A 23,776-nucleotide genomic window follows, 5' to 3' on the forward strand; every position below is an offset into this window, starting at 1 on the left:
ATGCTCCCATTAGGCCACGCCCCCAGTTTAGCCGTTGTGGGGGGCATGAATAGATGCTGTGCGCACAGCGTCTATTCATGAGTGACAGGAGGCGACTCCCAACTGCCCCCACCGCGGGGCACTGACGGCCGAGGACGTGATGCAGGAACCTCCCCCAAAAATGGGATGTTGGGAGGTATGTCCTTAGCCCCTGATGTTATCAAACCATCTGGGGATTTTGCTGGACTATATACTGGATGTTTTTGGATATACAGCCTGGCTCAATATTCACATTTCCCCAGAGTGTAATAAGGTAAAGATAGTTATTACAGTTGCATCTGGTTAAATGGGATCTCAAGAGCAGGGCCACCATCAGGGAGGGCTGTGGGGACTAGAGTCCTGGGCTCTGACATAGAGGGGGCCTGGGAGACTAGAGTCCTGGGCTCTGACATAGATGGGACCTGGCACATTTAGGGGTAGCAACCATTCAGATTCTGTCTATTATCTTCTACAAGGTGCTAAAAAAATCAGAAGTAGAATCTGATTGGTTACAGTGAGCAACATCTCATCTTCAATAGGACTCCCCATACACACAGGGGATTTCAGTGCTATTTCGGAGCGATCTGACCAGATCGATTAGAAATGAATCACAGATCGCCCCGTGTGTACACCCAATAGCGGTGGTGATGTGTGGTCCCACTTGTCCCCATCACCTGCAGTGCATGCAGTCAAAATCTAGTCAGATCGCCAGTGTTCTCAGCAGAGAACACTGGTCAGCACAGATCACTCAGCACATATAACATGTGTGTCAGTGATGTGCTGAGCGATCTATGCTTAAGTACATTGCTCAGCACAAGGCTCCCATCACCCCGTGTGTACGGGGCTTAAGTCTCACCTAAAAAGGTATCTCACTTATCCGGTTTCTCACATATCCAGGTTCATTAAGTGTTTGTCTCACTTGTAGAGGTTCTCTCTTATGCAGGTTCACACAGTACTTCTTTCACTGAAAGACGTGCATAAATGCTAAATAGAAATATGCACATTATGTACATGCTTGGTTTCCATGTCCCTTCTGACCTCACTGATCGAAAGTGGAGACTTGTCAAAACCTGTACTAATCCCAGTTATGGTGGTTCTCAAGGCGGTCCTCTCATTTATAGAGGCTAATAAACTGTCTCGGTTAAAGAGGTTTGTCAGTCTCCAACAGAGGTTTTTTGGTGCTAAATACCGGGACCTCACAATTGCTCTCAGTACAGGTTTCCCACTGATCCAGGTTTGACTGTATTACATCTGTAATTATGTTGGGACATGCAGAGGCACATATATGAGTACATGAACTGAACACCTGCTTCCCAGCATTCCAGCAGGTATAGCAGACTGTATAATTATAGAACCAAGTGCTTTCCGGCATAAACTAGTGAGTGTGTGCTTATAGGAAGCCAGTGTTCCTCTCACACAGCCCACTATCTCTCTTTCATTTATTTTTCACTTTAGACAATATTCTCTGGAGTATGTACTTGTATGTACTAATACATGTACAGCTTACCATAAAATCTGTATTATTATTATTATTATTATTATCGTTTATTTATATGGCGCCACAAAGGTTCCACTGCGCCTAACAATACACAAATGAGCAAAAACAGATAATGAATTACAGCACAATTTAGGACAAGTACATGGTAAATATGGATAGTTGCATCAGGGGACAGGACACTGAAGCAATCATCAGGGTGGCAGAGGTTTATATATTCTAAGAAAGGCACATGAGGAGAGAGGGCCCTGCTCGTGAGAGCTTACATTCTAAAGGGGAGGGTTAGGCAGACAGGGGTGACACAGAAGGGGAAGAAGTGGGCATAAACAAAAGGTTAGGATGAGAGGTGGCTGGGTTTATACAGGAGGGTGGTAAGCGGTCAGTTTAGTCTTTGATATTTTAAGTAAAAAAAAGCGCTGGGTCATCCAAGAGTGGACAGCAGAGAGACAGTTGGAGATGTGAGTGAGGATAGAGGGAGAGAGATCAGGAGAGGAGAGGAAGTGTATAATTTATAACTATACTGCATACTTCTACTACTGCAACTACTACTGCTACTACTACTACTACTACTACTACTACTACTACTACGACTACTACTAATAATAATAATAATACAGCTACCAATACATTTTTACTGCTTTCACATTGCAGAAATGGGTAATGACACGGTATTCTTAAATGGGACTTTAAAACGGGTCTGAACCTTAAGACCTTTCACATTGCAGGTGAAAACCGTTTTAAAAAGCATTTAATACCATTCACACATTCAACCCGTTAAACCCCGAAGGGACACGTTTCAAGCCATTGAAATAGAGCTGTTCAAACTGCCAAAAAAACGGCTTTAAAACGTGTAGGACTCTGCTTTTTAACCGTGTTGAAATACCGGTTAACTTTAACCGGTAAATCAACTCTGGCACTTTCACATTGCAGCCTTAAACGTTTTAAAATGGAAAAAAAATGGCAATATACCGTTTTAAAAGTGCGATGTGAAAGGGGTATTTGAGTCCTATAAACTGCTTCATGAAGTCAAGCTCTGTACACTTCTAGGATAATTGATCTCCTCAGGCTGTCAAGTTCAACACATAAGTGCAAAGAGATGATGGAATGCCTGTGGTATGAGCTCATTATAGAAGTTACAGGCTTGGACCTGTCACTTTTGTCCTGTACAATAATAAATCATGAAACTACAATTGGTTCTAGCATGCCTATCATATAATTTAGCATATCCCTGCAATACCTAGTAAATTAAATTGCTATTACCTTAACATAAATTCATAAATCTGTTTTTTTTTCTTTGAAGGCAGAAATAAAATGGCGCAGAAATTATTTTTAAAATGCCAGAAATGGTATGATCCAATAATAATATATAGTATTCTTACCTTTTACCTGTTAACAACTCATTCTCGCTATGATAGAGTTTGCTGTTAGCATATACTACACAGAACCACCTACTTGTCTATCTCCAGTAAGAAAAGACAGGAAACAAAGAATTAATTTTATCCAATAAGTTTTATACATTTATCATTGGAAGATTAAGTATTTTAAATAACAACATTTCAATAAGATGCAGCAAGGATCCCGGCATCTGCATCCTGACAGTTAGAATGCTGACAGAAAATACTGGGGTTAGGGTTAGTGTCAGGCAGCAGGGAAGGATTAAGCTGCGAAAGGGGGTTCCAGTAGGGTTAAAATACACACAGAGATCCATTGTGATTATGTATGTCGGCATGCCAATGTCGGCATTTTGACCACCGAGATTCCTGTACCATCACCAATTTGATTTATGCTTAAATATTTTGTGTTTATTTGCTTTAATCTGTGACCTTCTCTAACAAACAGTGCCAGTTGTATACAACAGTGCCAGTTGTATGTCTGATGCAGCAAGAACATAAGAACATTTCATGTATTCTTTAAGCCGCTAGGTGGGAATAAACCAAAAAGGAAATAAAATACACTGGGCAGCTTTTTCGTTAATAAACTTAGATAAACACCTGCTCCTTATTGCTGTGGTCCAACAGTTCATGTTTTACAGATCACCTGGCAGATGCACAGGTGCACTCATTGTTCATTGACACATTTGAAAAGATCCTCAAGTGGAGCTAATTATTTCACTTGTGATTCTGGGGGTTATTCTATATCAATCGGTCCCACACGCGTTCGCACAGGCAGGGCTGCTACTAGGCATTTTTGGGCTCGGGACTGATTTCCAGTACGGGCCCCTCCCTCCTTTGCAGTGGTTTATGTGCATAAGCAGTCTAGTTAAATATTTATTATTACTGAAGCAATACCTCTGTAGAAACCTTACTACACTACTATGTGATAACAACAATGCAAGATGTATCCAATGCATATTTTTAACTAGCAGATCAGATTTGCAAACATTTCCCCTGGATCAGTGTTGAATTCCCCATTAGACATGAGAGGCATGTGCACAATGGCGTAACTATAAATTTTGCGCCCCCTTGCCAAAAAGTTTGGGCTCCTCTCCAGCGTGTTTCCCCAGCATGTGACGTGATGACGTCACACGCATAACGGAGAAGCTGAAGCAGGAGAGAGGAAGAGAGACCAGCAGACACTGCTGCTTCCCTTGGCTCTGACGTATCCCAGGACGCCCGCCCATCCGCCAGCCCATCCTGTGTACAGTAGCCAACAGTCGTCTCTGTGTGCAGTCAATTAAATCAGTGGGGGGATTTGTCGTCTCTGCCATGGCCACACCCGCACTGCGGCTGACTCGTCTCCGTCTCCGGTGCTCAGCCAGTGGGCAGCAGCAGGCAGCAGCATGTCAGTGCGTTGAGCGGGTGCCGGTGCCCACACAGACCCCACTTCTGCTTGCTCCCTCAAGCAGCAGCTGGGGCTGCCTTACAGTAGTTACGCCACTGCATGTGCATTGGTTTGTGACTAGCTCCCCTTTGTTGTAAGGACCTGGGAAGGAGAGGAGGAGCAAGTTTGGAACAAGGGACCCTCGCCATGCTTCGTGCATGGTGGCTTGCTTCATTCGCCACCCGGTTACTAAAGGCAACCAGTGCTGGCATGGATAGTGAAGGAACAAGCCCTCCATGCCCGAAGTGTGGTGAGCTAAGCGAGCCTGCGAAGGTCCATTTGGGTCTCTTGTTCCAGCCTTGCTCCTCCTCTCCCCGCCCCCTCTCCTCCCCAGGTACTTATGGGGAAGGGGAACTAGCCGCTACCATGTGCATTGGTCAACACTTGCTAGGCATGCTTATTTTATTTCTGTCAGTCTGAAATATCACAGTAACTACAAATATTTTCACTGTACCTTATGCCATCTTCAGTGGAGTGTGGATGGGTAGTAAACACTCTGCCCTGTAAGCTGTCATACTAAATTAATATGAAAATTAAATTAAAAATACATTGTCATAATTTATGGATTATGTTAATATTATATCATATTCAACTGCTAATCACAAAGGGTGGGATGTATTAACATACATCGCCGCCCCTCGCCATGCCGCGATGCCAGCGCATATGTACTAACATATGCGGCTGGCATCGCGGTGATGGAGGCCCCCCAGCGATACCTGTAATGTGGTTTGCGCGGGGGGGGGGGGTGGTCTCCATCACCTCCTGGGCTCTGTGGAGTCCCCTTCTCCCCCCTGCAGCCGGAAGGACATCCCCAGCTGTGACATGCTGCTGGGGGAGGAGGAGCATCATGGAGGACAGGGGAGGGGGGTGCAGACGTCGGGCAGTGGGCGGCCATAGGCCTCATTGGCTTCTGAAGGGTATCGCCACCCAAAGGTGAAAAGGTGAAGACTGTGCAGCCGGGTTTTAGTAAATTGGAGAATGCAGTAAAACGAGACTTTTGCCGCATTTTCGTCATAGTACATCCCACCCCAAATGAGGATTTATAATTCAACAATGAAAATGTTTTAATTGGGAGGCCATTACTGTTGGCCAAGGGGCACCGTGCCACTTAAATCCGCCTGTGCCAAGGATTATTGGTTCATATCAGCAGGTGAATGTTGGATTGCTTGGGATTCACAATCAATCTGCAAAGGAATGTCTGGCAGGAAGGTAATTTTTAGGCATAGACATTAATCATGTTTCAGTGGAAAATTTTAATGGATGAAAAAAATTATTTGGTTCTGATAAAAATAAAAAGTACCACTCCAAACAACAAACTGTTTTTTACATTATAATAATTATTTACAATACAGGATTTATATGATTGAAGTGGACATGAAATCCAGGTATTTAGTAGGTCATTTTCTAGGTGAATTATAAAATAGAAAATGATTATGATTATTAATATTCCGCTAAGTACAGACACTGTCCTACCAAAATAGAAGAGATGTAGGGGTAAATTTACTAACGCTTCTAAAAATAAAAAGAGGTGATGTTGTCCATAGTAACTAATAAGATTCTAGTAAATGGTAAGTATGAATTTTGGGAAGTTATAATACACTTCAATAATTAAGCTTCTAAATTCAGGTATACACCTTGGAATCAGTAGGATATAACAACACACAATGGGCCTGATTCAGACCTTTTCGCTTAAATTCGGAACATGTAAACCGCCTGCCAACTGACCTGACCTCCCCTCCTCCCCCATCACCCGAATGGATGGGTACACTTACACATCCCCTTGCACGAGTGAAAAATCATTTGATGGTCCCGGTCCATCAAACTATTTTTTTTACCGTTTGCAAATAAAAGTCAGTCTGGACTGATTTTTATGTCTGAAAGATGGAGGTGGCCAAAAAGGGGGGGCGGGCCCTGACGTCATGTGACGGCAGCTGCCCACCCTGGGCAGGCATTGACCCGCATGCGTTCCCAGGGGAACGTCCAGCGTTTTCATGGGGATACCCTTAAACACCGGGCGTTACCCTGCTGCTTTGGACAACATCACATCTTTTTTTTTTTTTTTTTGTAAAACTGTTTTATTAAAATGTTATTTTTTCCAAAAAACATTTACAGTTATAGTTACATGGTATTCGAACTTAACACATGAGTTAGGTATTTATACAATTCGTGGATACAAAGGTGATGCTACATCCATCAAGATGACTTCCAACTCAGTGGGCAATGATAGTCGTCTAATTGGAGTGGGTTTAGCATTAACCCACTTAACTGTTATAGTCAAGGCACCTCGGGAAGATATTATGTTTGTAAACTACTTCTGAATTTACTACAACAAAGTAGATCTACAGAGAGACCTAGTGTGCTATATAATACCATGTAACCATGTTGTATCAGGAAACATTATTTTATATTAGGGGAAGATATGGGGGAAGGGGAAGATCGGGGAAAGGAAAAGGCAGGACAAACCGGGGAGGGGAAGAGTAGGCAATTAGTATTCGGCTATGTTCTATTTGTAAAAACAGAGAATTACTATCGTTGAAAATAACAGAATTACTTGTATTTCTTTGAATTTCTTTGAATATGGGTGGAATTATTGAAATCGCTATTTTATCTGGGTGTCCTAAGGTGGAGATAGTTGTTTGTATAGGTACCATGGGGTGGACTCAAAAAGTTTGAATATGAAAGTCTGGGTCTCTGGTTCTAAGCATGCTATGTAAGCTTCCCATTTCCTAGCAAATTTATGGATTCCCGAGTCGATGTCTGGTAGTGTCGCTTTTCTTTCAAAGTACAAGATTTTAAGTACCGCATTTTTGACTGTCTGTAGAGAGGGGGACGATTTTTTGATCCAATGAATTAGTATCTGTTTCTTGGCAACCGCGAGAATTGTGATGATAACTGATTTTATTTTCTTCTTTTCCGGGCCAAGGTCCCATGGGCTCAAATCTAGAAATAGACATGCTAATGGGTGTTTTTTATTTTTTAAGTGAAAGGTCTTATTTATGAATTCTACTACCTTGTGCCAAAATTTGGCGATCTTATTACATAACCAAAAGCAATGGGTCAAATCTGCGTTTAGCATTTTGCATTTGATGCAGCAACCTGTGTCCTGAGGGTCTATGTGTGCTCTTTGGTTAGGGGCCATGTAGGCTCTATGTAGGAACTTTAGGTGGGATTCTTGAAGCGAAGCAGAGAATAAAGATTTAAAAGTGAAAGAAATATCTTTAATAAGGTTGTCTAATTGATTTAATTGTGGAAGATCTCTTATCCATGCTGCAATGGTTTTTGACCACTGCTTTTCCTTTACGGAGGGTTTTAAGGTATGGTAGAAGTATTTTAGTCTGTATGAGGTAGTTTTGGTGAGTGTCATTAAGAAACATATAGGGTCTTTATCGTTAGTGTTGGTTGTTGTTAGGAGAAGAGATTGAACATAGTGCCTAGTTTGTAAATACATGAAGAAATCGTGTTTATGTAGGGCAAATTTTAGTTGAAGTTCAGTAAATGAAAGGAGGTGTTTCCCTCCAGGATCGAAAACATCTCGGATGGCAGATATTCCTCTGTCTCTCCAGAATAGGAAGTGTACATTTTCTAGGCCAGGGGGGAAGTTAGGGTTTCCCCAAAGCGTGATATATATTGATTTTTCAGGGTTGATATTTAGATTTTTGTGAGATAGGCACCATGCACGATACGTATATTTAAATAAAATGTTTTCTCTGATTCCCACAGGGATTTTTCTTAAAGGGCAATGTAGAAGGGCAGCTAATGAAAAAGGGTGAACGGTATCTAATTCTAATCTATAGTTAGTGTAGATGGATCTCTCCCAAATCCAATCTGTTATGTACCTGAACATAGCCGCTCTACTAATCATGGCAGGGTCCGGTATACCCATGCCACCTTCTTCTTTTAGGAGTTTCAGTTTGGAGTAGGGGATCCTAGGTCTCTTGCCGGCCCATAGGAATTTTGTAAAGCTACGTTGTACCGTGTGTGTGTCCTTTTTTGTGAGAGGGAAAGGGAGGGTAAGTAGGAGGTAAGATAACTTTGGAAAAGCAATCCCTTTGATCACTTCTGCCCTTCCCATAAGTGAAAGGGGGAGAGAGATCCAGCTATCTAGTAATTTATCTATTTTCTTGAGGGTGGGGTTGTAATTTAAGGAGTATAGTGAGTGGAGAGAGGTAGGGATTTGTATCCCGAGATATTTTATGCTCTGACGAGCAAGTGGAAAGCGCTTAAGAGACGGGTGAGAAGCAAATTCTGAAGAATCTCCAGTTAATGGTAGTATTTCGGATTTAGTGATATTAATTTTATAACCCGCGAAGGACCCAAAAGTTTCAATTTCTGAAATTATGCTAGGTATAGATGAGATAGGGTCAGAAATAAACAAAAGCATGTCATCTGCATATAAAGAGAGTTTGACCGTAGTTTTGTTAAATCTGATACCTGTAAAGTCTGTCATTTTCCGTAGGGAGACTGCTAAGGGTTCAAGCGCTAATGCGAAGAGTAAGGGGGATAAAGGACAACCCTGTCTGGTCCCTGACTCTATTGTAAAAGGCGAGGATAGTATTCCATTGCCCCATACCTGAGTGAGAGGGGATTGGTACAGTCTATGAATAAGGTCCACAAATCCAGTAGGTGCTCCAAATCTGCGCAGCGTTTCTAGAAGGTGGTCCCAAATCACGAGATCAAACGCCTTCTCCGCATCAAGCGAGAGAAGGACGTTTGTCTCCTTAATTTTAAAGCTGTTTAATCCTTGTATTATTGCGAACACCTTCCGAAGGTTGCTAACAGACTGACGGCCTCTTATGAATCCTGTTTGGTCCTTTCTGACTATATCTGGTACAATATTTGATAATCTATCTGATATGATTTTGGTAAAGATTTTATAGTCAATGTTTAATAATGAGATAGGGCGATAGGAGCTAGGGAGTTCGGGGTTTCTGCCTGGTTTGGGAATGACTTTTATTACCGCAGAGTTGAAATAGCTGGGAAGTGATTCTCCTTTTAAGAATGTGTTGTAAAGTTTGACAAGGGGGTCTATGATTTTAGGGGAGAGTGTTTTATAGAATTCGTTCGAGTAACCATCAGGTCCTGACGCCTTCCCGAATTTTAAGCCTTTTATGGCTCTTGATACCTCTTCTACTTGTATAGGGGCAAGTAGTGCAGTGCTCTGAAGGTCATTAATCTGGGGTAATGTGATTTTTGCCCAAAATTTGTCTTTATTAGTTTGATTTATTTTAGGGGAAGTGTATAGATTAGTGTAGAAATTTTTAAGTATGTCTACTATCTGGGTCGAGACCCTGACAGGAGCTCCACTGGAATCTAATAAGGATTTAATGACTACCTTCGGATGGCGTCCCTTCAGGAGTCTCGAAAGAAGTCTACCTGATTTGTTCCCATAGCGGTAAATATTATATTCCTTTGAAAAGGAGTATTTCGATTCGAGCTGAGATAGCAACGAATCAAATTTTGTTTTTTGACTAAGGTACTCCTGTCTGAGGCTCGGGGTGGGAGAGGCTACATATTTTTGGTAGGCTTGTGAGAGAGTGGCTTGTGTTTTAAGGTAATCCGTGTTTAATTCGCGATCTCTTCTTTTACTGTACGAGATCAAATGACCCCTTATTACTGCCTTAGCCGTTTGCCAATATAGAGAGGGGTTGTCTAACAGAGTTTGTTCGTTATGTGTGTGGTAATCGATCCATACAGCTTCTAGTGCGTCTCTAAATGACCTGGAGTTACTGAGGTGGGAGGGGAAGTGCCATGAACGATTTTGGTTAGTTTCTGTGGTAATCACTAATTTAAACCAGAAAAGCGCATGATCTGATAGACAAATGTCTTCTATTTTTGAGTCTGCAATTTTTGGGAACAGAGAGGTAGTTGTTAGGAGGTAATCAATTCTCGAGAGAGTTTGATGGGCTGAGGATAAGCAGGTAAAGCTCTTGTCAATGGGGTAGTGAGCTCTCCAGATATCTGTCAGAGATAATCTAGAGCAAATAGAGGGTATATCTATTTTAGGGGTCTGGTGATGTCGTGTGGGTGGGGAGCTTCGATCTAATATTGGTGAAGATACCATATTAAAGTCGCCTCCTAATACAATGGGGACATCGGAGTAGTTAAGAATTTTACTAATGAGTTGGCTATAAAATAATTTAGAATAGTTATTGGGAGCGTATATGTTACATAATAGCAGTCTGAAACCCTCAATTATAGTATCTGTGAGCGCGTATCTGCCTTGAGGATCTTCGGTAGAATTATTCACTGAAAAGGATAGAGAATTCCTAATTAGAGTAACTACACCCCTAGATTTGGTTGAGTAGGAAGCCGAGGCTAAAACTGACCATCCTAATATGTTTAATTTAGCAATTTCTTTTGGCATAAGATGCGATTCCTGTATAAAGGCAATGTCTACCTTTTCTTTACGAAGATATAATAAGATTTTCTTCCTTTTTGCAGGGGATCCAATGCCACCCACATTCCATGTCCCGATTTTTATACTAGACATGTCTTAATACAAGTGAATCTTATGAATTTCTCTGTTATGCTAGTAGTGAAAATATTGGTCTTCAGATTACCGTGTATCAAACAGTGGTTCCTTAGGTTTTTAGGGAGGGGGGAAAGACACACGAGGGAAGAGTGGGAAGGAAGGAGAGGGGAAAAGAACAAAGTCGCATTGCTGCGAAACCAATTCCAAATTTTTAACAAAAGCATGTTAACAAATAGACATGCAGGCAACAACATTTGTGGAGCGTACCTATAGGCTATAGAGGTGATTTAAAACTAAGTAGTAGCTTCGACTTTCCTCGGGCCACTCCCCCCAGTAACATGTTTCGCCTCTGTTTATCAAAAGGCTATGGAGAAGCTATATACTGGAGCGAGAAGGCCGGAGGGAGAGCCGGAGCTTAAAAGGCTGGTCTAACACTGTTTAGCATTAATCAGTAAACATTTAACTCAGGAATGTCTATATCTGAAGAAAAACCATAGATTAACTATGTAATGAACAAAATAACTAATAGGAACAATAATTATTAGTAGAGTTCTCTTTAGAGAGACCGGATGTTTCTCTAGGCATAGTGTAAAATGTATCCTTTAAGAGGGTATAATGTACTAAGAAACCTTCATCTGGGTGACTGAGAGGAGTCATCTTCTTCTTCCATTGCAGACTCTGCTAAGAAGGCCTCAGCGTCTGCTACTGTGCTAAAGTCTTTAAAGGATGATCCATCATGTATTCTCAGTCGAGCTGGATACAAAAGAGCAAACTTTCTTTTGTCCTTGTAAAGCCTCGAGCAAAGTGGGGAGAATTCTCTTCTAGCACGTGCAACTTCCGCGGAAAAGTCCTGAAAGATAGTTAGACGAGAGCCCTCGTATTGGAGATCTTTTTGTTTTCTTGAAGCTGTCCATATTAATTCTTTATGGATGAAGTTGAGGCATTTAAAAATGACCACTCTGGGTTTACTGTTAGGAGCTTGTCTGGGGGGGCCAATTCTATGGGCTCTTTCAATAATTAGACCATTGCATTCTTCTTTAATATTTAGTTGCTCTAGTAACGAATTATGTAAGAAAGCAAGCAGATCGGGGCCTTTGAGTGACTCAGGGATGCCCAGAATTCTGAGGTTTGATCTTCTTGATCGGTTCTCCAGATCGTCAAGTTTAGATTGGAGGTGGTAGTTAGATTTCTGTAGTGAGTCCACTTTCTGTTTGAGATCACCAACGTCTTGAAAGGTCTCTCCCAGTCTTTGTTCGTTAGTTGACACAGATTTGGATATCTGCTTCATTTGGGATTTAAGGTCTTTGACCACTTGCTGCATCTTGGTTGCATGGGTTTCCAAGATGGGTTCAATAGTCTCTTTGATTGCGTCTCTCACTGCTCTTACTACGTCAGAATATGTGACTGGTTGGGAATCAATGTTACTTGGAGTGTCACGGGTTATTTCGCTCATTTGTTGAGCAGGAGTGAGAGAATCATCATGAATTTGGAGATCATGTGGAGTGGCTGACTTAGAGGTCATCTTTGAATCTGTGGCATTTTTTTCAGACCTTTTTTCAGGTCTCGATTTTTGAGCTTTTAGGGACATTGATGTGGAGACAAATTTGTCCATCTAGTTGTTGACAAAGGGTGGATATGGGGCTCTCTTCTCTTCTCTCTCTCTTTTTTTTTTAATTTAGCTAAACAAATGCTTTGCTCTTGTGTGGTTGTATGGTGCGAAGGTATCTTTGAATTACATAGATTGAGAGGTGAGATTATAATTTATTCTCCTCAGTGGACCAGCGAATTAATCGGAGACGTCTAGTCTGTGCTCCAGCATAATGCGTGCCCGCGCTGTCTAAGTTACAGGACTTTTATTTTCTCATGCTTTGGTTGTTGCATTTTCAAGAAAGGAGGGCGGTAGTGCCACAGGTCTCTGTAGGTTGATATTGTAAATGTAACTGGGCTTGACCTGCAATGCCCTATACTCTCAGTGTAATAGAGATTATGTGGTCGCTAGTAATATTACTTATTACCCCTTTGTTGTCTTCTTGGGAGGGTATATTGGGGGAGTCTGGATGTTATATTTACAAGACTGCAAGGTAGGGCAAGCGGAGGGAGACTTAACAGTTCAGTGAAGCAGACTGTTTGGACTTACTGCGTATCCAAGATGGCGCTGAGACTCCTTCATTGGGGTGTAAGAGCGTTCTCCTCTGCAGTGTGGCAGATTTCAGGAGTCACTGACACTGGTGGGATTAGCAGGACACCCCGGGTTGCCTTCCGCAGGGCGAGCTTTTTATGGAGAGGCTTGTTTTGGGAGTGCGCTCGTCAGGTGGCTGGCTGCCGTCTGAAACTCAGACCGCGGCTTCCGTGTCTTGTGTAGGCCGCGATCACGATCTCCCGCAGTTGATGGATTCGGCACCAGTTGGGAGCGCAACTCACGCCGGAGGGTGTTCGCCAGCGGTCTCCTTGGTCTGCGTGCGGGAAAAGCTGGTATGGGGTAGGGAAATCGCTGTCTGTAACGGAGTTCTCCGGGAGCTCACAGAGGATGCGACTGCTCACCTCCGCTGCCAGGCCACGCCCCCCAACATCACATCTTTTCATGTTTAGATGCTTTAGTAAATGTATCCCCTAATACATCATTTGATTCTATGCTTAGGAAATCAATTACATGTTCACTATTGGTCAGGTCACTGCCTCAAACAAGAACACACGCATGCTTAAATACTTTGTGCTGTAGTGAGCATTGACATTTAACGTTACAGATTTGTATTTCCCCACCTACTTGAGTACAGGAGAGAAATGAACATGCATTAACAGGTGGTTGATAAACGTGTTCCGAAGTGCACCTAATAATTAAAGAAGTCATCTAGTGATCTGATATCTAATAACAAATAGTAAAATATTTGCATTAGATTACTAAACAATAGCAGTAACTTTGTTTGAAGAATAAATCTACTCACAATGAAGATGAAATCCACAGACCTTACTTTCAAGGTTTCAGAATGACGTCTTTCATAATTTAGTTATGTTTTACTGTTATATTTCTTAACAGGCAAGAAAGGTGCCAGAGCTGAAGGAGAGGTGGTGCTGACCCACATGAAGAAACTAATAAATGAATATGAAAATGATCCGCACAGTCTGAGTCGGGACGGCTTTGATCACACAGATGCCGCTTCAGATTGTCCCTCTGATGCACCAATGAAAGAAAATAATTTATGTGAAATACCAGGATGTAATCCTCTGCAGCAATTCAAGCGGTTGTATAAATTTGAGTCTGAGGATTCGGGGGTTGAGATGCCAAGTGGAGCCAACTCACCTTCTACTCCCAAAGGTTCTGAGAAGAGCTTTGTGGTGCATAGTAGAGATTCATCCTGTGATTCAGGTGTCCTTAGCGCCTCGTCCTCACCTACCGTAGGCCACATGGAAATGAAAAATTGTACAACTGAAGATGAGGCCCATGCCTTTCTATCAGATATTGAACACTCTAAGGACTATGTTGAAGATGTTAAAGAAGATGTTGAAGACCATGAAAATACCATAGAAGATTTTATAGACTGCCAAGAAGAGGATCTAGACTTACCCCTATGTAGTAATGAAAATGAACCTGCAGCCACCACTTTGTTCAGTACAGAACTGTCATCTACAATGGCGGAGGAAACAAAAGCCATGGACGACTTTTACAAAGACACTTTCAATGAAATTCAGGAGTTGCATCAATTAAAAAGATGCCCAACAAGTGACAGTCTGGACGAATATATGGACGAGTGTTGCAGGCTGAGTGAGGTAGGAGAATTCTTACATATATTTATTTATTTACATATATCACCTTTGAATAAGGTTTCACCTACTTATATTACATAGATGTGGTGTAGATTTGATAACTACAACACATTTTATAGTTATGATTATCTCAGGAAATAGAAGTATATTTTAAAATGTTTCTTATTCAAACCTGCTCCCCACTGTACCCATTCATGCACCCGTTCAATCCTTAATGTCTGCCATAAAAACTGGCTTTTATCACAATCCACAATATACTTCTATTTAATTGTTCGTAATAAATGTGTGGTGATAATTCGCAGGTGATAATCTTGAGGAAAATCCCTATTTTAAGCTAACGTTTTTTGGATTTGGTTCAGAACTCCAGGGACACGCCCTTAATGACTAATGAGGCATTTTTTTAACATTATTTTTAATTAGTTAAAAAATTTGAAATGATGAAAATTGTGATACAAAGTATGGGAATTGTGTATTGGGTTCCTTTATGTGTAGTACAAATGTTTTTAGGTTTGCAAGTGGGAGTATTTTGTTTATTAAAGTTTTTAGAAAATGGCTTAAAAACCCCCAAATATTTATACCCATTTTCATTTACCCCTCATTCAATTTGAGCACATCTTTAGCTGAAAAAAACACATGTAATTGCCATTTGACACAATTTAACTACCCCAAATCTTTTTATTCTGACCATGAAAATACTTCTTATATAAGTTTGTCTTTTTGGGGGAACAGTCAGATTTTCCCATTTACATCTCTGGTTTTAATTTCAAGAATTATCATAAGAATCCCTTTTTTGTGAATTTGCAATTAAATAGGGTGAATTGTTGAATTGCACAGACCCATGAAAACCCGTTTTTCTTGTATATTTATTAGAGATGTCCGCAACTATTGCATCTAATTGAATCATCCCCATAGTCTTCATAGGAGAAAGGTAAAGGTCCATACACACTGGACAATTTTGACCAGCGTGTATGGACAACGATGATGGGGAAAATCGCTGGGCTGAAAATCACAGTGCATACACACGTTTTTCGCCCTTCTGAGCGATTTTTCCCTATGGTGGATGACTTTATATAGCAGGAGGCTATGGAAAGCCGTCCACCCCGTCACTCATCTGTTGGTGATACCAGCAGATGAGCAGCGGTGGCTGGCGATGATACGAAATTGCGCTTAACCGCTCATCGCTGCCCCATACACACTGGTCGGCGTTTGAAAGCAGCAAAAACAACAAAACTGAGCTGCTTTCGGTTCAAAATCACCCAGTGTGTATGGGCCTTGATGATGCACTTTCAACTAGGTAAAAGAGGTTACTCAAGTGCGAGTCCCTTAAGCCACAGCTTCTATCTGCAGATGATTTTTTCAAGGCTCAGCATTGGCTGTAATAGGAATGGAGCTCTGGGGCTCAGGATAGGAGAAGGGGATTTCTGTCAAATATTTTACTATATAGTAATGTAGCTTTAAAGAATAAATACTTTACAATGTTTCAGTAATAGGAATGTATCTGCATTGCTTCTATAAAGAGTTCTTATGTATTAGTGAGAAGTTTTTGTTTGATCAGCCGATGCTTAGATCAGCAGCCCACATACTGAGCCTTTACAGGATTGCTGCAGGGAAAAAAGTTTAATATAAACTTTAAAGTTGCAATAAAGACCTCAGCTGCTCCCATGTAATTGCAATCCAATATTAAACAGTAAGTAATTACATTGCATTACAAGTGTAATAAGTCTGTAAACTAGATGTGCCTATCTGTGTTGTCTGTGCAATGAAAGATAAAAACCTTTTGTAGGAGAGTAAAGTTCAACCAGAAGGGTGTCCTATATACAGCTAGCTATGGGCATTCTACCAGTATGGAGAGGTCTGCTATCAATATACTGTATAAGCTGAGAACAGTTAATCATTGGCCGGTAGCTCTGCTGAATGCAAGTGTTCTGGACATCTGACAAATAATGTTGACATCTTGACAAAGAAAACTATGCCCTTATTCAGATTGAAGCGGTACGGCCCGCATGCGGCCGTACCGCCGATGTTTTCTCTCTGCACATGCGCAGAGGTCACTCTGCGCATGTGCAGGGGAAATCTCCGTTTAAAAAAATTAGACGCCGCAAAGGGGGCGTATAGGGGCGTGAGGGGCTTCAGTCCCTCATTTCCCTATGTATACGCCCCGCGTTTCATGGGCGTTCCCATGCAAACGCGGGGCGTACGCATGGTAATGAGGGCATGACGCCACTCATGGGGGCGGAAAGCTGACGTCGGCGGATGTCAGCTTTCAGCCCCCATACAAGCTACCACACGGACAATCGTCCGTGTGGTCTCAGCTTGCGGGAGCTGCCGCGGCGTGCGGCCCTGCCTTCGATGGTCGTCGACCATCGAATGCAGGGGGCAGCTCCCACCATGGTGGAGGCGTACGCCTCCACCATTTTCGTGCGGATCGCCAGCCGTCCGTGTACGGACGGCCGTGGCGATCCGTAGCGTGGGCGGGGATTCGTCTGGTGCGGTCGGAGCCGCATATGCGGCTCGACCGCACCAACCAGAATAAGGGCCAGCAGTGAGCTACCCAAATAACTGTAATATCCAAACCGCTAAAATGTGGCAGAACTTAGTGGTGGCCAAAGTTGTCAAACTAAACATGTTACTCAATGCTTACTTTCTGTACAGGGATGACTTTAAATGACTACTACATGACAACATAGCCATTAAGAAATGTCATTATTTTAGGTGTACGTGAGAAATAAAAGTATTTGTGTTTAAACATAGCGCACATTCCCTAAATACTTCAAACTTCCTACTTGCCGACCTATGGCTTGCCACCTCCGTGAGGTCAGCACTGTCTAGGGTGTGGCAGAGGTGGATGGTGATTGCGCACTGTCCTCTGCAATACAAGGCCACAAGTACTAGCATTGAGAAGCAGGGGGGCAAGGACCGTCAACTTCACTTTGGAAGTAGGTGGCTAAAGGAAGCTTGTCTACTTCTCCAGGTGTCCAGGGATAGCCAAATTATTGGTTTGCTATGAAAATTTTATTACAATTCAAAAAAATGTCATTAGATATTGTAGAACTAATACACTTTTATAGTTTCCCATTAAAAAATTTCAAAATGGCTTTAATAGGCTTTTATTGAATTATTTTCATAAAAACTATCTAGATTAGGGGCAGTCAAACTATGTTCCACAGGTCATCGATGGCCCGTCTCCTGCTAAAGTCTGGCCCCCGCCTGGCATTCTCGCAGAGCTTCGGACACATCCCACTAACTGCATCATTTGGGCACAATGAGTCCTATTGGAGAAAGTGTGCTATAATTATATACAATGTGTATTCATATTTCAATGATTTTCCCAAGCACACTTTGCCTATGAATAGAAAATTACGCATGTGATGATGCCAATGTAATGCAGACAGATCACTGTACATACTATATATTAAAATAACCACTTGACAGTATGACTGTATAGTGTTTTTTTTTTTTTAAATAATCTGTTCAACAAAACGGACACATGAATCAGAAAGATAAGGAGAGCACAAACCATCCACTTCAATTACAATAAGGTTGTGTAGAATACACAGGAAAGGATTAAGTTACAGGAAAATGTTGTTTAACAAGCTGTAGACGCAATGTATGCTATAGTTGTATTGACTTCCAATCATAGGCTGCATACATCATTAATCCTTAAGGACCACTATTCTCAGCTAAAATCTTTAAGACATTCCATCTCTCTGGCAGACCCTTCTCATACAGCTAATTGGCCTCCATTGGAGGCCACACGTGACAGACAAGGTGGACATAACACACAGAACATTCATTATGTAATATTTAAAGTACCCGACAATCTATGGGGAATGTAATTCTGTGTCGATTGATTTCCTTTGTCCTCCACGTTTCTTTCTGAAGGTACAATAAACGACATTTTTCAATGTGAGTTCAACATTGATTAAAATATTTACGTTTTAAGTCAATAAAGGAATCTTTGTTGAATAGGGCTTTATAAGCATTTGGGCTCCCTTCCAGCTTTTGTGGCCTCTATACTTCAGAAGCTCAGGTTTAGCCTCTGCGCTGACAGATTGTTGTTTTAGCTTCTAACTGTATCATCACCAAGCTTTAAAAGCAATCTTCAGAAGAAAAAGCAAATTGTGATCATAGATATTGTGCTTTGTCCAACATTCATTTAAAACAGCATTAATCTCGTGAGAACATGGTAAACATTGCAACAAACATTAAACAGTATTAACGGATCGGATGAAATGTTTACTCTGTAAATCGATGCGCTTATTACGCTTATTAGTAGGACATAGTGCAGACTCTCGGCATGGATCAGACAGCGGCATGCGTTTAACCTCAATCTGTTGTTTGTATCTTGGGGGCCTATATTCACATCATCGTCCACAAAACACACCTTTTTTTTGGGGGGGGGGGGGGGGGGGATACGGTCACTAGTTCGACAAGCATTAGGTCAACCACTGAAGGTCAATATACATGAAGGTCGACCATAATTGCTTACTTTTGAAAACTAGTTTCAGGGAGATTATAGTTGGTAGTAGCACTTTGCAAGGCGCCCCATTGAGGGGGCGTGTCATGCTCCACCCAAAGGGTGTCTCTAGTTCCATATATGGAGAGATTGTGATAAGAAATTGTGCATGTGGCACCTAGAAGTGTGGGTGCGTACTGCTACATCTGAGAGGAATCTTTTACAATGACTTATATGCAAATGTAGATGAGCCCCCAAAGCAGTTAGTAAGAGTTACTATACTTGGTAAAGTGCTGGGAAATGGTGCTGATGATTAAATGTTTATGTATCTATCTCTCATTCCATTTTTTCCCAAAAAAGTAACCATGTAATGTGGGCTAGGTGACATGAGGGAGATTGCTAGACTAATGAGGGAGAGAGGGAGATTGCTGCTATTTCAGGGAGTCTCCTGCAGAATGCAGGAGGGTAGGCAACTATGAGGTCGACATGACTGAAGGTCGACATGCATGTAGGTCGACACGACATAAGGTTGACATGGGTTAGGTTGACAGGGACATTAGGTTGACACAAGCATTAGGTCGACATGGGGAAGGTCAACAGTCGGAGGTCGACATGGGGCTTTCACCTTTTTTTGAGCTGCCATGCCCTATCATCCACTAGTGCGTGGAGGGAGAATAGAATAGTGTGCCGAGCGTAGAGGGCCCAAAGCATGGTGAGAGCAGCGAGCCATATGAGGGGACGTGGTGCACTTTTTTAGTGCCCATGTCGACTGTGTCAACATGCGGGTAAAAAAAAAAGCGAAAAAACCCACGTCGACTTCCCCCAAGTTGACATAATGCTTGTGTTGACCTAATGACCCTCTCGATCTAACCCATGTTGACCTTCATGCATGTCGACCTAATGCTTGTAGACCTAATGTCTGTCTATCCTATGATCCGTAAAAGTCACAGTTTCCATTTTTGCCAGGTAAGATTATACCATGGTCCAATTCCTCTTATGAACAGAGGAAGCTTACCTGACAATACTTCCAGGGGTTAAAGTGAGGGGGAACTGAGTGAAACTGAGTTCCACCTCTACCACTGCCCTGAACAGTAATTGCAACACAAAAGTATACGATGCCATGCCATCACCACTGCTGAAGTGAAGAAGAGCCACTAAGCGGAGCAGGCTCTGTGCTTGCTGAAGACAGGTAGAGAGGGGGCTGGGGGTACTCAGAGGGACACAGGGCATGGAGCTGCTGGAGTAAATGAGACAGATGTGTATAAGCAGCACAACTGTGGATATATTGTGTATAAGGGGCACTACTGTGTGATTTAATATGAATCAATGGCACTACATGTGGTGTAATGTGTATATGTGATTGTGTTCTGTGTGCAAATTCCCTGGCACTGGTCTAGGCTGTAATAGAGTCGCTGAGCACTGACTTCTACACTTCAGCTTCCCACTGGACAGTTAAGGTGTAAGTGGGGCATTTCATTCTGTCCAATTCAATATAACAATGTACTAGACTTTATGCAGTGCCAGGCATTTACACAAAGAAAGTGTACGTAAGTATTTCATTCCTATATGACAATTCTGGGTTATCTTATATACAATTGTAAAATGCAATGGAACATGCTGGCACTATATAAGTAATTGATTATAAATAAATAAATGATATACAAATACATTGTTGGATTTGTATAGAACAGGAATTCTTAAATAATTTCGATCGGGGACCCGGTCAGACAATTTCAATTATTACAGAACCCCAAAAGTTACTGGAGAATGGTGTCGCACATACTTGGTAAGCTTCCCCATGCATGCACATTAGCAATGCAGAGCCACAGAACAGAAGTGAAGTGACTGCTAATATTATCACTCCGTTTCTTACACATCCCAGGGACAAGCTCCTCTGGGAGCTCTGTCCCACATGTGTTTTTCTATTACAACATTAATGTAAAGCGCTGCGGAATCTGTGTGCGCTATATAAGGAACTGCTAATAAATAAATGTTAAGTTTATACCTCTGTGAAGGCTTTGGGGATGGCAGGGAGAGTCAGAAGGTGACAGAAGAGAGACAGTAGGTGACAGGAGAAGTGGAAGGTGACAGTCAAGGGATAATGGGTAACAAGGGAGAGGCAATGGGTGACAGTAAAGAGGTAGTGGGTATTGGGGGAGGTGGAGGGTGACAGGGGAGATATACCTCTGTGGTGGCTTGGGGATGGCACAGAGAGTCAGTAAGTGACAGTGGGTGACAGGAAAAGCTGAGTGTGACAGTTGAGAGATAAAGGGGTGACAAGGGAGAGGCAGAGGATAACAGGGCAATAGGTGACAGGGTATAGGTAGTGGGTTTTGTAAGAGGTGGATAGTGATAGGGGAGAGAATCTGGGTGACAGGGAGAGGCAGTGGGTGACAGGGGAAAGACAATGGGGGAAATTTACAAAGATGTGTACTACTGTCCCCCCCTCCAATGGGTGATGGGGAGTAAGAAGGTGGCAGGCAGAGACAAAAGGTGGCAAGGAGAGACAGGAGGTATTGCTATACAATTCAGGCAAATTCACAATGATGTCTATTTAGCTGAATTTAGAACCTAAGCTCAGGTGTGATTGATTAATGAGACCTTGCTATTGGTCAGTGGACATTTCATATGGAGCCCAGGCAATAGAGACCACATTGTTATTAATCCCTTTGAAGAAACCACTATATTATTTGTGATTCCATCTTCTTATCACCTTAGACCAGTGTTTTTCAACCACTGTGCCGTGGCACACTAGTGTGCCTTTAGCTGTTCTCAAGTGTGCCCCCAGGTCTAGAGTTGCCCAAACCATTTTACAGCCACCACCAGTTCAACTGTTATTTACTGGTCTCTTCTTTTCATGTAAAGGGCCGATGTATTTTATTTGTGTTACCTGTGGGGACCAGTGTGATTGTTTTTTATATGGGGGCCAATAGGTTTGTTTTTTTCCTGTGGGGGCCAATTTGTTTTGTCCTGTGGGGATCTAATGGTGTGCCTTGGCAATTTTAGAATCTTATTTAGTGTGCCGCAAGGTAAAAAGGTTGAAAATCACTGCCTTAGACTATGCCAGATATTGATTTTTTTCATTTATTATTCATGTTCCATTCTTTATAACATATGTAATATTTCTGTGATTATAATTTATAATCTGATCAATTTAAATCCCACAGCTCCTAACAGGTAGCAGCACCAGCTCTGTCCCATCAAATGGTTTCCCATGGTAATGGAGGAATTCTTCTTGTGCTGTATATAACCAAGCTGTTTGTGTATACAGTAAATAACGGCTTTGTACTTTTTTAATTTGTTTACTTGATTTAATAGCTTAATTGTTCAACAAGATAGAATAGGAGATTAAACTTGAAGATAAAAGAGTAGATATCATTTATCATCAGACAATTTCAGCCTCCCGCAAGGCAGTGAGGACATTAAGTTTTTCCAGCACATCCTGGACCCCATCTTAGAGGAAACTGAGAACAAGAAGGGGACGATCCTGCTGTGAAATTGTTCCCAGCAGCAGACGTTATTCCTGTCTATTAGGATGTTATTAAAAGACATTCGGCAAGTAAACAATGTCTCATACAATCCTCAAGGAATTGGGATACTGCGTAGTTCTGTGGTTTCTAAGGGGAATTCTTTCATTTTTACATCACTCAGGAAAAATAGCTTACAGTATTAAAACAGGTGCTAATGTTTCTATTTGTGGCCCTGGCATATGGGGCCCAATTCAGGTTCATTCAGAACGGGGGAATTCGGACCCATTCCAATGTTTGGGGGTCTGCACATGTGCAAGCGCATAATCGCGCATTAGCAGACCCTGGCAACAAACGGCCTTGACGAGTTACATACTCGCCCGGACGGTCGTTGTGGGGAGGGTGGGCCGGAGACGGACGGCGGCGGGAATGAGGCTTGCCCATGGGAACACCCAGCGTTTTATGAAAATGCTGGGCATTCCCATGGGTCTGCGGGCAAGCCGGCACCTTCCGTGGGCAGACGGCTGACGTCACAGGACATCAGATGCCCGCCCCGTCTTCATTTTCCACTGACTTCTATTTGCGAAGGCAGGAGAAACATTCGATGGTTGTCGACCATCGAATGATTTCTCCTGCAGCGGAGGCGTACAAGGGGATGTGCTTTCGTTACACACCCCCTCGCATGTTACCAAGGAGAATCGTCGGTGGTGGTGGGGGGCGGGCATTGGGGGGGGCGTTGGTCGGCGTCTCAGGTACTCGGTAAGCTGCGATGTTCAGCCCTATAATGATTAGGAAACATTCAATAATTCAGTTGAGCTGTGAGAATGTTTTGTCTCAGCATTACCAGTAAAAATACATATATTTTAAGGCACCAACATGTCCCATGGTTTCCTTGTATATAAGATAAGACAACATGCCTCTTGTACAGATGAAAAACACCTGACATTTTCTGAAATAGAAAACTATTTAGGTTTATGCTTTTAGTGAGTTTACATTGCTTAAATGTCAATGTTTGCGCTTTTTTTGGTTCAGTGATGCTGAAAATATATAACACATACAAAAGACCATAACAAAAATTCCATTTAACCAGCTAATCCAGTTAACAAAAAAAAGAAGTATAAGCCTGCAGACCTCTGCTCTACACTGCAAAGCGTAATGCAACACTGATGTGTGGGGTCTAACGAGTAGGTTAAAAGTCAAATTTGGTACTTTGCAAACGATTAACAGAAACAACTTCTGACATTCTAAATAATAAAAGCCTAGCGATGCTCCTCACCTCTGTTGTG

General features: G+C 42.1%; 1 protein-coding gene across 1 annotated transcript in view; it reads left to right on the top strand.

The window, feature by feature from the left end:
- Positions 1-23,776, top strand: part of LOC146008997 (uncharacterized) — a 79,143-nt gene that overhangs the window by 19,875 nt on the left and 35,492 nt on the right. The window contains exon 2 of the mRNA XM_083148941.1: positions 13,840-14,570. Within this exon, the coding sequence (XP_083005067.1) occupies positions 13,840-14,570 (731 nt within the window). The remainder of the gene's footprint in view (positions 1-13,839; positions 14,571-23,776) is intronic.

This window comes from Crinia signifera, chromosome 6, assembly GCF_055691185.1.
Source record: "Crinia signifera chromosome 6, ASM5569118v1, whole genome shotgun sequence".
NCBI lineage: Eukaryota > Metazoa > Chordata > Amphibia > Anura > Myobatrachidae > Crinia > Crinia signifera.